Source organism: Actinia tenebrosa, unplaced genomic scaffold, assembly GCF_029948245.1.
Source record: "Actinia tenebrosa isolate PJP-AT-01 unplaced genomic scaffold, QUT_ActTen_1.0 utg344__unscaffolded, whole genome shotgun sequence".
NCBI lineage: Eukaryota > Metazoa > Cnidaria > Anthozoa > Actiniaria > Actiniidae > Actinia > Actinia tenebrosa.
This window is the reverse complement of record NW_028292606.1, coordinates 608346-628181: the sequence shown is the minus strand read 5'-3', so window position 1 is coordinate 628181 and position 19836 is coordinate 608346. Positions and strand designations below refer to the sequence as shown.

Genomic DNA, 19836 nt, shown 5'->3' with positions numbered 1-19836 from the left:
TGAATACGACCCTTTGTCCTGTTTCATTGTTCTATACGATTCTAGTTCTGTCTACCGCAAGGGTAATAAATAACAGCTTACTGGAACCCAGAGTACCACTGTCAAATTCATACCAAGGCTACTCCCTCTGAGGGAAATTTTGGGTAGCCATGCCTTACATAGTTCAGTTTACTATATATACAAAGCAGGGTCTAAGTTTTTAATCATTCTCATTCCTTGAATTGTTTAGTTTACACATGGGAGCAGAGTTAATTCCACGCTGGACAACGTGAGGACACACTCCGCTTTACATTACGCAACAAAATGGCTCGAGTCTTCACGATGCTTTTGACATTTTGTTGTCTACTCTATGTGTCATATCAAGGAGTTAAAGGTAAGATGTTTATATTTTAATGTAGTACGTAATTTTGATTTTTGGAAGGTATTTATTTTCTTACATCGTTAGGACAGTCTTTCTGAAAATTGAACGTAGCTCATGTGTTCTTGAGACGGCCGTGGCAATGACCTTCGGTTTTGCTATTCCAAACATGATAAACAACGTTTAAACACGTCTTGAAATTTAATTCGAAACTCTTATACTTGGTTAAATTTCTAAAAATTAAAATCCATGATCGCTTTGAAAAAACAATTCTAGATCTTCCTGGGGTAACGTTTTAAGCCCTTTAGTTGTTCACCCCCTGAAAATATATTTCAATTATCGTAAGAATAAAGTTATATTTTCTTATTCCTATCGACTCGTTTAGGAGGGATTGCATTCAAAATATTTTTCAAGATGTCATCAGATATCATTTAAGTACGTTGCGTTGACTGAGTAAAAGCCAGTGTCTGAAAACAATTTCGTTTCGATATTCAAATTTCAAAGTTTTTGTAACGACGCAACACCCGTAAAATCAAAATTATTTGAACCGTTTTAATTGCGGCTAAACTGAAATATCTTTAGAAAATAGGCTATGTCCTTCACGCGTAGTTAAAGAAATTGCCAGCCATGGTTAATTGAAAAGTAAATTTCTTATATGTTGTTTGAGGTGAAATAAATAATTGATTTGCTTTAAAGCATTTTGTCCACGTTAAACATTGGCTTGAATTAAGGCATAAAATGCTCAAAACGTCTTTCCGGTACATGTGAAAAGTTAATCTAATGCTCAATAGCACATAAAAACCATACAATAGATGGCCGACGCCGCTTTTTCAATACGGATTGTTTGTTCTTAATTACTCTCCTGGTTTATTCAATTCAATGTAAATCGATTTTCAAGGTAATTTAGAAAAGATTGTCTTTCAATGGCAGTCATTTGTCAATATGTAATCATCAGAGTCGAGCATTCTTTAATTACATTAGTCAGGGTTATCGGATGCTACATGATTTGAAGCCACAGTTTAACAAAACCCCAGAGGCAAATTTCCTAGACACAAGACGATTATTTCCTAGACGATCTTGCGTGACACAATTTTGAAGCGGATAAGATTAATTGCCCTTCCTTCTTGGGTACGACTGAGGGGTTGTTCAAGTTTAGATGCGAGCAGAATTTTTACAACACATGCGCAGTTAAGATATCCCCCCACCCCCCCCCAACCCCCCCCCCCCCCCCCCCCCCCCCATTTTTTTCTTGGTTCCTTCTCAGACATTCCTACAGAAATATTAATCATGTATATGAAATAAAAGCGCACACGTAAACCAGCGGTAGGTCATAGTTCTTCTTTGTATAAATACGTTGTAAAAACAAACATCAGGATTCGAATCATGCATTCGTCCCACGCGCGAGTCGTTGCTCGCCAAGTTCAAAGCAGCCATTTTTTGAGCTCTTCCTGGAGTCAGATTCAAGGACTCTGACTCTAGCAGAAACAAAGCCGCCATGTTAAGGGGAATTATAAAGCCAAACGCATTCAATAGATATCGAGGCATTGTTATTAACCTATTAACAACAACAATAACAATAACAGATTCGCCTTTCCGAATCAATTCTACGCGTGCGCAATACTTGTCTGGGAAACATAAAGCCATATCCGTCAGATAAATTTTATCCAGTGGAGAAATTTATTGGATAACAGCATCGACTTATCCACTGGATACGGATTTATCCGCCGGATAGCGCTATCCATCCTCCGTATGTACAACCGGGCCCTGGTTTTCTTTTATTATAGATGGCGTACCTGTTCTATAAAGCTGTTTGTTTAATGCACTTATGTTATTCCAGATATCGTCCAATCTTTTTACCAGATAATCTCAAAACGTCTAAAGAAATATAAATAACTTTGACCTTTAATTTGCGTTTGTATTTATAAGGTATCCGGTTGGTCAGCATGTTCACATGAAATATGGAAATATAAAAAGATTTTTCTCGATGACATATGTGGCATTTCTTTTGCGTTTGCATGTTAGCATCGCATCCAATATAACTTTAAGAAGGTTCCATTAGGATATGTTTTAACCCGTAACTTTAAAGGCTTAAGTCGTTACTCATAGCATCTTGCTGTATATTTTATTCAATTTTTTTTTTCTTTTCTTTTTTTTTTTTTTTTTTTTTTGGCCTAAAGCTCAAATCGAAAGGAAAACTCATATGATCACCGCAATTTCCGATATGACAATGATTTTATATCAGTAGTTTTTTCTACCTTCATTGACACTAGACATTCTATTCTTCTTTTTCTTTACTTTCAACTAACCTTTTCTTTTGTCTTTTGATTGTTTGTTTTTGTTTCCTTGCCTACCTTGCTCTCATTGGTTTCTTTTGTCTTATTCTATCATATATACACTCCTTTCTACCACTTCTTTCTCTTTTACTCCGACGAAGGACTAGCGTCCGAAACGTCAGTAAGTTTTTTCATCTTTTCACGGTGTATAATTTACCTTTTCATCATTACTGTTTCATTAGAAACACCGACGCAGCTCACACTAGTTTTTAGCTAGTTATATCTTTTTATTCTATTCTTCAGTAAAGTACAAGTTGTTATAGTACACAATTCTGATTCGCAAAAGGACTACAAGTCCTGATCCAAAATTAAAAATTTTTGTGGAGAAAGAAAATTTCTAAACTGTTTTTCAAACATTGTCGGTATGGTGAAAGACACTGGGTATTGTATCATTTCCCTGGCGCTGTGTACGTTACCCAGGTGGGGACAGGATTTTAAAAAGAGTTTAAGCTTATTGGATTATAAATATGAAAAGCCACGAAAAGGTAGCCACAGGCCTGTTGTTTTGTCACTGTGAACTATGATAGTTAAAGAAGATTTTTAAATGCATATTTCGTTCGTCAAACGAATTTAAATTGGACAAATAAAGTATAGTGTTTCCTGAAGTAGTAAGTGGTCTTAAAATTAAAAGTAAACATCAAATGAAGTTTTGCTTTTTGTTTGTTTGTTTAAAGATTATTATATATGATAACAGATTGTTTAGTATTGTGTTACCATCAGTAGGTTTTTAAATGCATGAGCACATATTTGAAATCGAGCCAGTATAGAGTACTCAAGTGTGACGTCACGAAAAAATAATTTTTGACTTGAATTATTTTTGATCTCTAATGTCTATAGACAATCAGAAAAGACGTTTACTCACCAAATTTGACGAGAATCGAAATATCAGCTGAGATATGACCATTTGAATATATGATTAAGTCTCCATACAAATCACTGTATTTTCAGCTCGGTTCCAAACGTTTGGAACCGAGCCGAAAATACAGTGATTTGTATGGAGTAATTATATATTCAAATGGTCATATCTCAGCTGATATTTGTCCGATTCTCGTCAAATTTGGTGTGTAAACGTCTTTTCTGATTGTCTATCGAATTTGTTAACCAAAAATATGATCAAGCGAAAATAGAGTTTTGTGACGTCATCACTTGAGTACTCTATTGAAAACTGGGAATCGCAGATTATCTTCCATTTTGTCGTGCGAAATCTTCCAAATACAAACAAACAAAGCAGTTTAAATGAGATCTTTGAGTATGTCATTCAAATTCTCAAGATTTCAATTTTTTGCCAAAATTATATAACATTCCGGCTTGGATTGAGATATTTGCGTATCAATATTTTCCATAAAGAAGTTGAAGCAAACAAATTTTGCCATCATGATCATCCAAGCGAGAAAATAACTCAGACTACCACAGACAAATCATAGAAATATTTTAGCTTCACCACTTAGGTTCCTGGCTTCACTGAGTCTAATGCATGCAGAGGTCGGCTTTTGTATCCCGTAGTGTAGTTTTGTGTGTGAAATGTGATCTATTTAATAATAATAAAATAAGTAAATAATGAATAGGATTTAGCAGTGGCATTCATCCACTGCATTCCAATAGTCCCTTTCACAGTTCCCTGCGCAGACTTCAAAGGTAGCCGTGTCTTTGCATGATAGCGAGACGAACGGTGAGCTTGCAATGATAGAGACATTTTTTAAACACCTTGGACAATTATTCACATGTCTCTATCATTGCAAGCTCACCGTTCGTCTCGCTACCATGCAAAGGCAAGGCTACCTTTCAAGATGGCGCAGGGAACTGTGAAGGGGACTATTGGAATTTACAAGTTAAATTTTTGCGTGGGAAGGGGAGGGGGGACGGGAGAACCTGAAGAAAAACCATTGAAGAACAGGAGAGAACCAAAAACAAGTAACTCTACTCACATACGACACCGAGTCCGGGAATCGCACCTAGAATCGCCTTATGGTGAAATGCGAGCGCTAAAGAAATTCATGGAATTTTAAGGTTATCAGTGTAGATGTATATCTTGTTAGAACAAATTGTTGAACCGAGTAAACTGATTTGACCTATATTTAGGCTGCTTCGGGCTATACTTGATACAGCAGATAAACATAAGCTTCATATTTGTGAATCAGTATTGTGTACTACAACAACTTTATCTGTACTTTACTTAAGAATAGAACATCAAGTGTCGATGAAGACAGAAAAAAACTAGTAAAAAAAAGGTTAACCTGGAATGATGTATGCATCAATCTTTGTGTAGCATTCATTGAACTAAAAACAATCAAACATCTATATGTATTTAGTAACCCAAGTATTTAATGCTATAGTTTTATTCATTGCGTGGGAGAAATGCTACCGTCTGACGTGTGGGACCCCACCCTGGATAGGAACTGCGGCTAGTTGGATGGCGTTATGAATAATGAATATAGGATGCACTTACTTTTTGAATGATAAAAAAGGCCCTTGTTAATTTGACAATTCAATTCTGCTCTCTGGCCCGGAATGTGTGGTACAAAAACAAACCCTACTCTTCAGTGCACATCCGTATAACGTTATCATCCCGAGCGGTCATTTCCTTCAATCCCTTAACCACAAGTCACATAGCCAATCTTTTTGTATAAGCTTGACCGCGGAGTTTAAACTAAAGTTAATTGCATGTTTTCTGATCTTTTGTTATAAAACATGTCATATCGCTTTACTTTAGATAACCACTCTTCACTCGGATCGAAAACATGTGTCCATGCATTGGCACTGCTTTCATCAAATTTTGACACGCGTATGTTTGACTCTCTTTGTTTCTCCTGTCGCAGCTTCAACGCATAGTTTTGTCGAGAATACCCCCTGACGTTCAATAGATCTTTTTAAGCTTTGGAGTATCATATTTTTCAGTCCTACTTCGATCAGAGACGTATAATAAAGAATAAAAATATCGTAATTCTTTAGTGGCGAACGAGCCCTGCTATATGTTTTATATATTTCAGGTTAAAAATCACTCTAACAAATGACTATATTTTGTGATAATCGAGTTCAATAATTGTTTTATCATCCAAATTATTAGTTTTCTCCCTTTCTTTTCGTGCTTTGCTTGTTTCTATCTATCAACAAACAACAGGTTATTACCATGTGAGCCACAACCGAGTTCTAACACTAATACTAATACTTTGTGGGTTATAACATTCAGCTATTCAACCAAAACCCGTGGTATTTTAATCAACTCGTATTGTTCCGTAGTGCATTGCGATCGAGGCTAAGACTGAGAAAAGGCGAACTCGAAATGGGGGGATTGTATTATCATTCAAGCTATTATTTTTTCACTCTCTCTTTTTGTGCTTTAGGTATGGAGTTTTTGTTATGTTTTAAGCATACTAGTTTGTCACAAAGAAGCGAGCCATGTTGACAAATAAAGAATTACTGCGCATGAGCAGACGTTTTTGTTTTTTCTTCTTTTCGTTTTGTTTTGTTTTGTTTTGTTTTGTTTTGTTTTGTTTTGTTTTTGTTTTTTGTTTTTTTTGCAGCAAAATGGCCTCTTCCTCACGTTCCGGATATTTTTGAAAACGGATTTTTTTTATTCGCCAGAAGGCCTTTAAAACGCGCATTTGTTGTTGTTGTTGTTGTTTGTTTTGTTTGTTTTTTTTGTTTTTTTTGTTTTTTGTTTTTTGTTTTTGATAAAGATTTGTAAAGTGACGTGTGAACGAGAATTGCTCTGAAAACGGAATAAAAAAAAGAAGCTTTCATATTCGGAAACATGTAGACGAGTCCAAAGTTATACAACGTAAAATTGAATTGCACAAATGCAAGTACGTAGTTAAATGCGTTGAAGTCTTCTCAGAGAGTGACTGTGCATGTATTATAATAATGACTTCCACGAGCTCTACATAAATTACAATTTATTCCAACATACGTTTTATGAGTTTATTTAATCGCGTGGAGCGAAGTGCCACGATAACTTCATAAACAGGTGTAAATCTCGCAGTGATAACAACACATCTCTTGTTGACCTATATAGTAAGCGGTAATATATCCCGTCTGTCCGCCTCACCTTACACCTTTCGATTGCTGCAGACATGTTTTTTATTTTCATTTTTTGAACTTGTAAGGCGTTAGGGCAGAAATGATACACTAATCCCGACTGGAAACTAGAATTCTATGACAAGCTTAGCCATGGTACAATTTGACCTCTCTTGTCTCCCGCTCGGAGATTATTATCCCTGCTAAGCGAGAATTTCCGAGCACCTCAGCCAAGGTTTACCGAAGGCGGCAGGATATACTGAATAGCCATGACGATCGTTTTGACTTTTTTGAGCATAAAAATAATGCAGAGAGGGAAAAGGGCCTGATTATATTCACGTTTATTATATTTTATTCATTTACTCTGCGAAGAATAAATTAACGTAAACTGAATAATAGATTAAACAATAACCGATTACAGGGTTACTGCAACAGCGTAGCCAATATTCCTCTTCACAGTTCCCGGCACCATCTTAAAAGGTAGCCGTGCCTTTGCATTGAAGTGAGGCGAACGGTGAGATTAAATGCAGAGACGAAGCTCACCGTTCGTCTCAAAGGCGCTACCTTTCAAGATGGCGCAGGGAACTGTGGAGGTGACAATTGCTGCCAGCCCATATTCTACTTTATTCTTGATAGTATGAACATCACTTTGTCTACTAGCGTCCAGGGGTACTCCATCCAGTGTAGGAACTTTAAAGGCTATGTATCGCTCGTAACCAATGGCGTCATTAACTACAACTCCCAGAACCTGTTTCTATATTTTTTTCTCCAGTTAATTAGCATCAATTGTCTTGACTTTTCTCACGAAGGAATACAAATTTGAATGAGAAAGAAAATTCGCGAAGCATTTTGGTAGTGGTAGTATAATGACTTCATCGTGCAAACGACCCATTCCTCGTATATGTTTGAAAACCATTGACTCAAGTCAAAACAGTAGATTGACTTCATGCTAAAATTGTATCATATATCCTTTAATGTTTTCACATGATATCACTGATAGCTGTTATTACATTTGAGCTTACATTTTGGTTTCATTGTACGATTTTTGAAGTCATGTAAGCAAGGACGATGGCAAAGTATACAATGCAAAAGTCATTTAATAAAGCAGTATCTATTCATTCAAGAATATCCTATAATATAATTGATACCTATAGTTTAAACGAATCTTGGCTACATGAATGATAATTGACCCAAAACGCTAATGTTTCTGTCAACACCGAAGGTTTGTGTTTTCCGGATTTCTTCACTCTAAAACAAGTAAATAAATTTAGCGCAAGATTCATTGCATTCCTGTCTTAATGGGACACTATCTTATCGCCGACATAGTGTAATTAGTTCCAGTTGCCGTGCGAAAATGGCGATGGAAGTCATCTCCTTGTCAAAGACTTTCCCCTACTAATTTATCATTGAATTTCTAGTGTTCAAAAACTAGTCTTCGGTTTCTGAGAATTAAACAGAAGCATGTTAAGTATTGCAGGCATTTGCGAAAACAGGCCCCATATTCTAAAACATTTATTTTCTTTGCCCTTTTTTGGGGATCATTTTCAAGCCAGCCCCGTGTAAAGTCAGGGTAGCACGATCTTCATAAGTAGAGTCTGAATAGCATGTTGTCCAAACATCAAACACATTCTTCATAAGCTTTATTTCCACATAGATTATGATTTCCATATAGGGCTATATCAAAAGCTGGGGTTTTTTTTATATATATTTCCTTTTCACGGTAATTTTCTTTCGTTCTTTTTATTTTTATTTTTTGTTTTTTAGTTCTTTTAACAGATAGCCTGCATAGCGGATTAGAGTAGAATTGCGGCCGTAGTAGAGTTGACTGACGGAGGGAATAGAGAGTGAATCAAGAATAAAGGCTTTTCTCACAAAAGTTGAACTTAACTTTGCTTGAAAAAAGTGCTCATATTTTAAATCCTAATAATTTCCAGGAATTCATGGATATTTATAGCTATAATTAACTAATTAGTTGTAATAATTATGATTAATGTTTAGGGGCCAGCGAAACTCGCCATTTGTTTATAAACTTGCACTGATTCACAATTCAAGTTCGTTGATTGCTATTTCTTCAAAATTGTAATAAACTGAAGTTATTTTAGTTATTTTTTTAACACAAACAGTAGCTTACTTTTATGTCAGTTAACTTTTATGTAAAAAAAGTTGAAAAAAAAGTATGGAACTACCATATCTATTGATAAGAATGAATCCATTAATTTGTGTGCCTTCCTAACCTTTCGTGGTATAATTTTTTTTTAGGTAAATTAGTTAAATGCACAAAGACATCTTGTACTCTACAAGGCGAAATCTGTGTTGGAATTAAATACGGTAGGCCTTTGTGTATATGTCCGCCTAAATGCAAGATCAAAGTCCCTGCCATAGAACTACGGTATATGTGTGGATCAGATGGTTATTCATATCGAAATCTTTGTGAACTGGACCGAACTGCTTGCTTGTTGGGTATCAGTATTCAACCACTATATTTGGGAAAATGCTTAAAAGGTAAATATATCCCATATTGAGACATAATCTCCTATGTCATAACATATAAGGGGCACTTGGATGAAAACGCCCCAAATTTTCAGAGTCCGAATGATTGAATTTTTTAAGGATAATTTAACTCAATTTTGATTATGTAAACAAGAACCACTTGCAGTTGAGAAATTTTGGGTTAAAAGGGAAAAGAACAATAGGGTTGAGTAAATGACGTCATTTACTCACAATATGTATGCTAAATAAAACTGATGATTTTTTTCTGACACATTTTACTGTGAAGAAAATATGATGCTTGGCTACGATTGGGGCCATATTTTTGTCCAATTTTAATCCATTTCCAAGTGCCCCTTTAAGTAGTTTTGTCGAACGTTTTCGAACTTAACAGTTCATCTTCAGGACTAAATTGAATTATAAGTTCGAAAACGTTCGACAAAACTACTTAAATAGTAACCTTCAAATTATATGATATCCCATATTATGCGTCTTTACTCCAAGTTAGATCATCTAAGAGCGCCTAAGATTGCCTTTATCAGATCGTCTTAGATTGCCTAAGATTGTCTTAGTCTCCCTTTTCCTGCCTTAGTGTGGCCTAGTTTAACGCAATTATGCCGCCCTATATCACCTAACTTTTATGCCCCATTTTTTGGAACATTTCTTAGTTGGCCTATGATTGCCATATATCGCCTTTCCTCGGGGCAGGATAAAAACCCAAAGTAAGCTCATTTTATGTGAAGATGAAATTGCGAAGTATGGTGTACACGTCGATATTTTGAAGGGAAAAAAAGCTGGATGTTTTATTCGATTGGTTCGGGCAAGAAGAAATTACAAATTGTTTCGACATAAAATATTCCAATTGCCGTTTTTGGACAGGTTCCCTACATGTAAGTCTCAATCATCAGTCCAAACAAAACTTCACCGCTGGGTCTAGAGTTGAACTGAATTGTCAATTCACTGGCAAACCCCAAAAAGTTGAGTGGTCAAAACAAGGTTTTGCTAATCTTCCCAGTAGCGCCAGAGTGCGTGGAAGGTCTTTAGAATTCTTGAAAATTTCCAAGGACGACGCTGGGACGTATGTCTGTCGTGCATCAGATGCTTTAGGAAAACAAGCAAGTACAACTATTGATGTTACTATAAAAGGTAGGCGAAACTGATATTTAATTGTCGAATGCAACTAACAGCACGATACAAGATCGCCCATAGATGTTAACCTGGGTGGTGATTGCGTGTCTTGAGCCGGCTGCGCCAGAATTTGGAATTAATAGAATAAATAGCGAGACCTTTGCGAAGCTTCACGGTGCCGTCCCTTGCAGCTGTAAAAGATGTTTTGGAGGTCTACATTTTATTGGTGCCAAATCTGTCCATATGTCCGATAAAGGAATTGTTCGTTAACTTAGTCTGTAAACACTGTCCAGTTTACTCAATAAATAATTACCTAACAATATGCCAATATACATTATTTTGTTTAACAGATGGTTTGGATTATGCACAAAGGCCTTTAGCCGAATATTTTTCCAAGTTTTCACAGCATACTCCCAGCACGATGTAATAATTTGGCGATTTCTCTGCTTCAAAAGCTTCTTAATACATCCTTTTCCAAGTTATGGGAGTCTAAAGCTAGAGAAGGAAATCCTTATCTTATCATCCCCAAAGTCTTGAATAAACATATCATCTAGCATTATAATATGAATAGATTTTGGGGGCTGGGGGATGAGACTAAACAAGAAAGTGGACATGAACGTTTTCGGCTACCAAATACAATACCTCTTTCTCTTTCATACTTATTTTCGTTACATTATTATTTTGTTTCCCTTTTTTTTTTTTTTTTTTTTTTTTTTTTTTATCTTTTGGATTGTCTCTCGAACTAAAATGCGACTGCATGACAAGTATAAATGCAGTTAAACAAAGTCAATAAGTTGCTTTGTGTATATATATTTGCTTAGCAAATTTTAATCCAAAGGCAGACTAGCACTAGTTGATATTTTAATACCATGTTTTCTTAGGTCCATGCGCAGCCGTTTTAGCATACATTCTCTGTGGATGATCCTTTTTAAGTCTCTATAAGATGAATACTTCAAAGACACTTCCATTTCCTGTACTAATGGGTGTTTTCACAAGGGATTTTCTGTGCCGGGTCCAGCACGTTTTGGCAAACATGCCCAACAGACTGCCTTTATTAGGTGTTGCTGGAATCTCTACTCGCTGAACAAAATAGATTCCACAAGAGACACAGCGATCGCAGACTCACATATCCTGGGTTTTTTTTTAGTAGCTTAGGACTTAACTACGCACTCTGGTGAAGTGACAGCAGGTTTCCCTATATGAATGGCGACCTGATCGTCAGTTTGTTTTTGCCCAACGGACAAGGTGTTTCTGGAATCTCTACTCACTGAATGAAATAGATTCTACAAAAGACACAATGATTGCAAACTCACACATCCTGGTTTTTTAGTAGCTTAGGACTTAAGTACGCACTCTGGTGAAGTGACAGCAGGTTTCCCTATATGAATGGCGACCTGATCGTCAGTTTGTTTTTGCCCAACGGACAAGGTGTTTCTGGAATCTCTACTCACTGAATGAAATAGATTCTACAAAAGACACAATGATTGCAAACTCACACATCCTGTTTTTTTAGTAGCTTAGGACTTAAGTACACACGGCTCTGGTATGAGTGACATCAGGTTTCCCTATATGAATGGCCACCTGATCGTCAGCTTGTTTTTAACAAGATTAACAACACTATTGCACAATTGTGTTATACTAATATTTTTTGCACTTAGTTTTTGAATTCCATAATCACGCGACATTAATGCCTTTGCAGCCTTTTAATTTTATAAGTCTATGAATTAAAATAGTGGATTTATCTTTCTTTTCTTTACCTTTATTAAAACGGCCCATTTGTTTCGTGAGCATCTCGTGCTTAAGATCATCTGTTGACGTTTAAGATTAATGCATTTAAATCTGTAAATCGGTAAATCCTTTCTAGCTATGAAACTGGAATAGAATTACTACATTGGCATGCCTTTCAAGGATAAACTTTCTAGAAACAGGGGAAAAAAAAACAACTATGCGGTTGAGTAATCCATAACTTACCTAGCTCCTGGTGATACGCAGGAAGATTAAGCAGGAATGTTCATATGTTTTCTATAAGAATGTATAATCTGATCAGCATCCGAAGAATTGTTTCATCAAATGTATAATCTAAGGCGTATTTGTCTGAAACATGTTTTCTTATTGATCAGGTGTTATTTGTGGGTTTTTTAAAGTAAAAATTGAAAGTCAGATTTAACCTACATATACACTATTTGGGCTGCCTTCGTATCTCTACATCTATATATTGTAGGTATTTGTGTTAATTTCATTACTAACAGTTCACTTAACAGCGAGGGCATTCGAACAGTGAACAGTTTTTCGTACACATGATAAAAAGAAATCGAAGTCTTCTCGGTTCGAATGTCCTAACTGAAACACAAACCAAAGTCAGCCAAACCGTTACATAAAGTGGATTTTATTTGCAATTCATTTATTGTATCCAAGTAAATCCAAGCTAAGAAAATATTAGTAGATTAGTACTTTGTTTAACCCTCTTGGGTTGTCTCTCTTGCACCCTCCACCTTTCCAGTAGATTTGATTTCGGAATTTGTTATTTTGTAAAGCAATATCTGTAGATTTACAAACATCAAACCTGAACATCTTTGAATAATTAGTGAACGGTTTGTGTTACAAATTAGACTATAATTAGTTTTCAGCTTTCATTCTTTATTCAATGCCTAATTTACAACTATTTCAAAACTGTTGATAGTCGGTGAAAGTTTTGTTAATGATGCATAATGCATTCCAAGCCGAAGTACGACTATGGGCGATGTAAATGATGAAATGTAACACAATGTATATGGACACGCACGGTAAAGACACACATGAAAGACCAGTGGATCAAGCTCCACCAGGCACTGACCGAGAAAAAAGGCAGTTCGAAAAGTATGAAATTTTGACGAAAATGTTCAATAAATGTTCAGTGAAATATATAGAGGAAATTACACGGTGTCGCAAACATATGAAGTTTATTCGTCTGGTGATACAAGTGAGCTCAGCAAACTCAGCGAACGAGTGAAATATTTTTCATCATGAGAGAATAAACTTCATATCATCAAACTAACGTGTAATTTTCTTTTTATTATAATCACAAACAAAAACTGTCGAATACATTGTAAAAAAGTTGGAAAAGAAAAGACGTCATTTATATTTTCCCTTGTGAGGATATGAAAAATACATCACTGAGGTCCCGGATGTGGTTGGTATGAAAAATACAAGTAGCGCATTTACCAGTAAAGCACTAATGTTTATAATAATAAAGTTAGTTATTGCAGTTTAGATGCAAATGTTAAGTACAGTTGGGGTTAATTCATGTTTAATGCGATGTTGATATAAGACATTCCAGGTATAATAGCATACTCATTTAAAAACGATTAAAAGAATATCAGAACCAATTGTTTTTGGTTTGTAATAGGAACCTGTTAAGAACCTTCTCATCCTAATTTCTCACTAGATACCAAATATATAAGAACTATTCACAGCCTAACTTGTGAAAATAGTGGTTCTTTTATGGGGGATTTTACTGTATTTACATATGATATACAATATACAATGGCATTTCTGGCTTTGTATGCAACACGCAACAAAATCGTCATGGCCTTCGCTGAAATAGCTGTATTAAAAGCCGAGATGTCTTATACGAACAAAAAGCATTCTCAGTATATGAACAAAACATTTCTTTTTCTATATTACTTATTTACCTGCTCTCTTTAATACTTGCTTGGTTGACTGTGTGTCTTTTTCTTTATTACATACTTTCATTTAACGTTTCCTTTCATCATTATTTCCAGAGCCAAAGAAGCCTACGAAGCCTCCCACAGAACCAAACCATTGCAATGAACAGCCAACCTACGGCAATTGCTCACAAGTACTTGTTCGCTGGTATTTTAACAGAGAGCAAAAGACATGTCTTCCTTTCGTCTACAGTGGGTGTGGAGGTAATGGTAACAGGTTTGATAACAAGGAAACATGTGAAGAATCTTGTGCAGCAAGAGGTAAGATGATTAGAATATAAAGCAACTATATTTAATGTCGTTAGTTCCTTCAGCTACGAGGCTGATATCCTAGGGAGCCGACGGTGCACAGTTAACCCCCATCTCCAGCAATGCTCTGTTTTAAGTGTATTCACGGATTAGAGAAAAGTCAAAACAGAGGAGATCCTGTGGATCGAACCGTGAACCTCTTGCTCCGTAGGCGGCGCACTAGCCAACTGAGCTCCGCCTGCTCCCGCCTTGGCTGTAACACCGGATTTACACCGGATTTTGTTTTTGTTGTTGCAGTTTTCGTGGATGCATTTTTAATGCATGTTGTTGTTGTTATTTTCATAGTTGCTCAGTTGCTGTTGTTGTTTTTCTCGTGATCGTACATCTGCTGTTGTTTTTGTTATCTTTGTTGTCGCATTTTCGTATTTGTGCCGTTGTTGTTTTCATTTCGTAGTTGGGTTGTTTATGTTGTTGCAATCACGTTCTTACTATCTTAGTAGGAGTCAGTGCTTCACACACTTTTTGACAACTTTCCGCGCTTTGTAAGAACTGTATTACAAAGCAGAAAACGGAAAAACACAACGAAGGAAAAAATATTCTGTCAGTAGTTTTCAATTCATATTTTCTTCCACTTAAAAAAGCCTAATGCGCGCACCAGTATCTCTCGACTGGTATACGCACTCGTAATGCTCCTTTTACTTATGCAACACAGTTGTCGACCTTTCAGCATGCAAGTAGCTCATAAGTTGTTCTGCTGTGGTTCTTAAGTTTCAAAAGGTAGCCGTGTTTGTCCTGTGGGCCCAATACCAAGTCACTCATGTCCATTGGATATACGTCATCAGTGCAACAAAGATAATGACTGTCATCATGGACTCAAATGCTGTCTCTCTAACTGCATTAGACAATGCATGCCAGCTGTTGCAAAAGGTTTGCTTTAAGTGACCAAGTAATATTTTCCATGTAATAATAATAATAATAATAATAATAATAATAATAATAATAATAATAATAATTTATTGACTTATATTGCGCTGCTTCAATAAAATTATCAGTAGCGCATTACAATATATATGATATAAAATAAATCTAATCTAATTCACTAAAATTATAATATAAATAAATATTGTAATCACAATCGAAATTATATATAGTAAAAAATATATATATATACACATATACACACACACTCATATATATACATACATATATAATAATATTAGGAACTAATCTAAACAAAATACCAATAAAAATTATAAAAATATAACTATATACATAAAATAATATCATGTCCCAACTTTGTGGATGCTCTCTGGATTACATAATATATTTCAAATCACCTAATTGTATGCCAGGCTAAAAAGCAAAGTTTTCAAATGACGCTTAAATGTGTTAATATCAGTTATTGCGCGCAATTCAAATGGAAGGTCATTCCAAAGTGCAGGCGCAGCTGCAACAAACGCTCTATCCCCTAAGGTGGCCCGTGTGCGAAAACTAGGATAAGCTAGCAATATTCCTGTATATGAACGCAGATTGTAGTTGCCTTGACTCTTGATTGAAATCAATTCTTTTATGTACGGTGGCGCGAGACCATGAATGGCCTTAAATGCGAATAGCAGTATCTTAAAGTGTATACGGTACCTAACTGGTAGCCAATGCAGCTCGCGCATCAGAGGCGAGATATGACAAAACCGCGGGGCGCAGCATACCAACCTTGCCGCAGTATTCAAAACTCGTTGCAATTTATGCAAATGCTTTGCAAGTAAACCATATAATAAACTGTTACAGTAATCAACGCGTGATGTTACAAATGCATGCACCAAAGCTTTTGTGCCCTCTGGACTTAAAAACTTACGTATGCGGTTGATATTATGCAGATGGTAGAAAGCCTTAGCTTAACCTTTTTTATAAAGAAGGTTTTCAAAAACAACAACGACAACAACAATAAGAACAACGACATCAACAACAACAACAACCCGAGAACAGGTGGTGTCGCCTCTCACCAATGCAACCCGGGTTCGAATCTTGCTAGGTGCGGTGTTGTATGTCAGTAGATTTGTAGCAATCGTAAAAGTATGAGCAGAGTCAAGAGCAAAATTTAACGCCATATCGAAAAACTTTTTTTTCTCTATCACAGCTAAGCCTGGGATGTGTCCTATTCCTACTTTAGATACTGTTGAATGTAATGGAGAAATGACAGACGAATGTCAGAATGACCAAGACTGCGAGGGAGATCGTAAATGTTGTGTCTGGGCAACTGGGTGTGAACGTGTCTGCATGGATCCTGTAAAACAAGGTAAGCTGCTTGACCCAAATACCTAGCCATGGTACTCGATTTTCTCGTTGTTCAGATAATGTACAGGGTAAGCCATAATTCAATGTTGTTTTTGTTTTTCTATTGTTTAATTGCATTTTCCTCTCTATTTTCATTTGTGCTTTTTCGCCGTTTACAAATACATATAGTTAGGCTCCATTCAGAAAACATCTAAAGTTACGGACACACGGTGCAACATTGCGCGCAGCATTGCACGCGACAGGACTGTTGCAGCGTGTGTCTACCCTTGAAACTTGTTTGTTGAACATTACATGACAATTAATATTAGTGATCTGAATTTTCTTTTGCTTTCAGTCAACAAATGCAGACAAATTATAGATCTTGCCTTTCTGATCGACTCATCTGGAAGTATTCGTCCTCAAGAGTGGCCTCAAGTCATCAAATTTGTTAAGGCATTCTTGGAAAGATTTGACGTTTCAAGAGGTGGCACCCATGTTGGGTTGATTTCTTACTCCACAGACCCTCATCTGCACTTCAGATTTAACACTATCAAAGGACAACACAGAGATTATGAGGTTCAGAATCTAATAAATGAGATACCACGTTTGAGGGGCTATACCTTTCCTTACAAGGCTTTAGCAATGGCCAATAACGAGTTGTTCTCGTCTCGTGGTGGCATGAGAGAAACTGCCAAAAAGGTATTCAAATGTTAGATGATTGAATATAGGAAGGGAGGGATGAATGCATGGATGCATAGATGCATAGATGCATAGATGCATAGATGCATAGATGCATAGATGCATAGATGCATAGATGCATAGATGCATAGATGCATAGATGCATAGATGCATAGATGCATAGATGCGTGGATGCGTGGATGCGTGGATGCGTGGATGCGTGGATGCATTGATGCATGCATGCATGCATGGGTGCATAGGAGAAACAGTTGCATGAATGGACGTACTAAATATTTTGTGCACAATTAGGTGATGATAATGTTAATTCATGGAAGACAAACAACTAGCAAAGAACAAGTTATTTCTCTTGATGTAGCATCCAAGGTACTGAAAGACAAGGGCGTAGAGATCTGGGCAGTCGGCGTTGGCAATGGAGTAAGTCAAAATGAACTCAGAGACATAGCCTCCGATCCTTCCAAAATATTTGCTGTTGGTTCTTTTGCCAGTATCTTTAATGTCATCGATAAAATAGTACCAAACATCTGCAAAGGTAAGTTGACAATACAGATTCACTCCTAATTGCCTTCTTCCTGTAAATCCACCCTAATAATCCTAATACATCCTAATACATCGTTGCGTGTTATCAATTAGTGTTGGTAAAAGTGTTTATCCACTTGTAATTTGCTAGGTTAACGCGGCTTTTGTGCCAACTTGCACAACAGTCAAAGCAACTTTAGTAACAATTTTGAATCAAGCTTGCTCATGGTGTTGATGGATATGACAATATAATCTTAATCATTTTTTTCTTCGTAGAAACTAATTTGACGGCGTGTCAGACAGAATACCGTAATGCAGTTAAGAACAACAGCACTTTCATACCTCGATGTGCAACAGACGGCAGCTATAATAACATTCAATGTCAAAGACATGTCTGCTACTGTGTGGACAAAAATGGACACCAAATTCAAGGAACTGAAACCAGAATTGAAGCGGGAAAACCAAGGTGCTCAAGAGCTAGTAAGTTGCAACTTTCCCTTTTGCCTTTTTACTTTAATGTTTCATTAGTATTATTTTTTATTTTGGCAGGTGTGTTTTTCTTAGTTTCTGTTCTTTAATTTTGTTTCGTTCTTGAACAAATTCTACAATGATGGCCGTAAATCTTATTTAAAATACAACAGCATCTTCCATGCTTTTTGTTCTCTAATCACCATTTAAAACGTCATCATATATCATCAAAAAACCTTTCAACCGTCATCAATGCCGTCATCATCATCTTTTCATCGTTAGACGTATAACACATTTTTACTTTTTTTTCTAATTCATTTTTAACCAACAATAGACAATAAACTAACCGATTGCCAACGTGCCTATGGTCAAGCAATAAGCAGACCTGAGCTTGGACAACATATTCCCCGGTGTAATGCTAACGGCATGTATGAAGAGGTTCAATGTGAGGGCCGAACAGGTGACTGCTGGTGTGTGGATATCCGTGGACAAATGCTACCTGGAACAAAGACAAATCTAACTCTACAATGCCCGCCACATTCAGGTAAGAATATAGCGCATACATTAGTATGAGGAAGTCGCTCGATCTCGAGTACAATCCTTTTAAGTTACATAGTGTCGAATTGATGGTTAGCTGTCAATAATGTATGTTTGCAGACTCGAACAAGTTACTAACTGATTGCCAAAGACGATACTTTGAGGTGTTTCGTAATCCCGCAACTGAGCACTACCTTCCTTGGTGTACCCCAGAAGGGAACTATAGATGGCTTCAATGTCATGACTCTTACTGTTTCTGTGTTAATAAAAATGGTGATGAAATACCAAGAACAAGACTAAGAAGTGAAGCTGGTCTACCTGATTGTACAGCTAAAGGTTAGAATGCTTTTCTGCTTTGTAAAGGTATCTTTGAGGGAAGGAAGGCCCGGGGGGACGACAACACCCGGCAAGGTCAAGGCACGAAGTTGTACGAAGCTTTAACAAATATGGCTGTGTTTTCACTAGGACAATTTAAACTAGCTTAAATATAGCACCGGAAATAAGGCAAAGTTAAACTACCTAGCAAGATGCTGTTAAGTTGTCCTATAAATAAATGGGCGAATCACAGTGATATTCTTGAGAGGTCGATTTTTCCACCAGGAATTTTACGCAAATTAACATATCTAGTGAAAACACAGCCTATTATGTAGCTGTAGTATTTGCTCCATGTCACAGAACGAAACATTTTCTCGATATGGTTTTTAGGAGCAATTTTAACGCCTTGTCAACGCGACCACATCAAATATGGTGATCGCTTCTTTTATCCCGGTCGCTACTCGCCTACGTGCAAACCGGACGGTCGATATGAAGAGGTTCAATGTCATCCATCGATTGGAACATGTTGGTGTGTGGATTCTAATGGTCAAGAGGTCCCTGGAACCAAGAAGTGGGGACCAGTAAGCTGCACAACACCAGGTGAGCCTTATTACTATGATTTCAATTTTAACCGTGTTTATTGATTTTTGTCTAATAAGGCTATTGTAACTGAGGATTGTATAACAGCAACTTGACGGCAGCCATGTTGGAAGACAGAACCATAGGCTCTCTTTTCTCTAAAGAAATAAATACAAAA

General features: G+C 36.6%; 1 protein-coding gene across 6 annotated transcripts in view; it reads left to right on the top strand.

Annotated features, from left to right (window-relative positions):
* Positions 1-9: 9 nt before the first annotated feature.
* Positions 10-19836, top strand: part of LOC116306989 (uncharacterized) — a 78854-nt gene continuing 59027 nt past the window's right edge. For 4 of the 6 annotated variants that reach the window (XM_089025486.1, XM_089025485.1, XM_089025488.1 and 1 more), the window contains exons 1-12: positions 105-373; positions 8965-9207; positions 10072-10338; positions 14082-14285; positions 15042-15200; positions 16408-16566; positions 16900-17243; positions 17532-17772; positions 18036-18239; positions 18562-18771; positions 18885-19100; positions 19470-19679. In XM_089025486.1, the coding sequence (XP_088881612.1) occupies positions 304-373; positions 8965-9207; positions 10072-10338; positions 14082-14285; positions 15042-15200; positions 16408-16566; positions 16900-17243; positions 17532-17772; positions 18036-18239; positions 18562-18771; positions 18885-19100; positions 19470-19679 (2527 nt within the window). In that variant the 5' untranslated portion in view covers positions 105-303. Of the gene's footprint in view, positions 63-104; positions 374-8964; positions 9208-10071; positions 10339-14081; positions 14286-15041; positions 15201-16407; positions 16567-16899; positions 17244-17531; positions 17773-18035; positions 18240-18561; positions 18772-18884; positions 19101-19469; positions 19680-19836 lie in introns of those variants that run through there. The other 2 variants (XM_089025484.1, XM_089025487.1) reach the window with 2 other exon arrangements.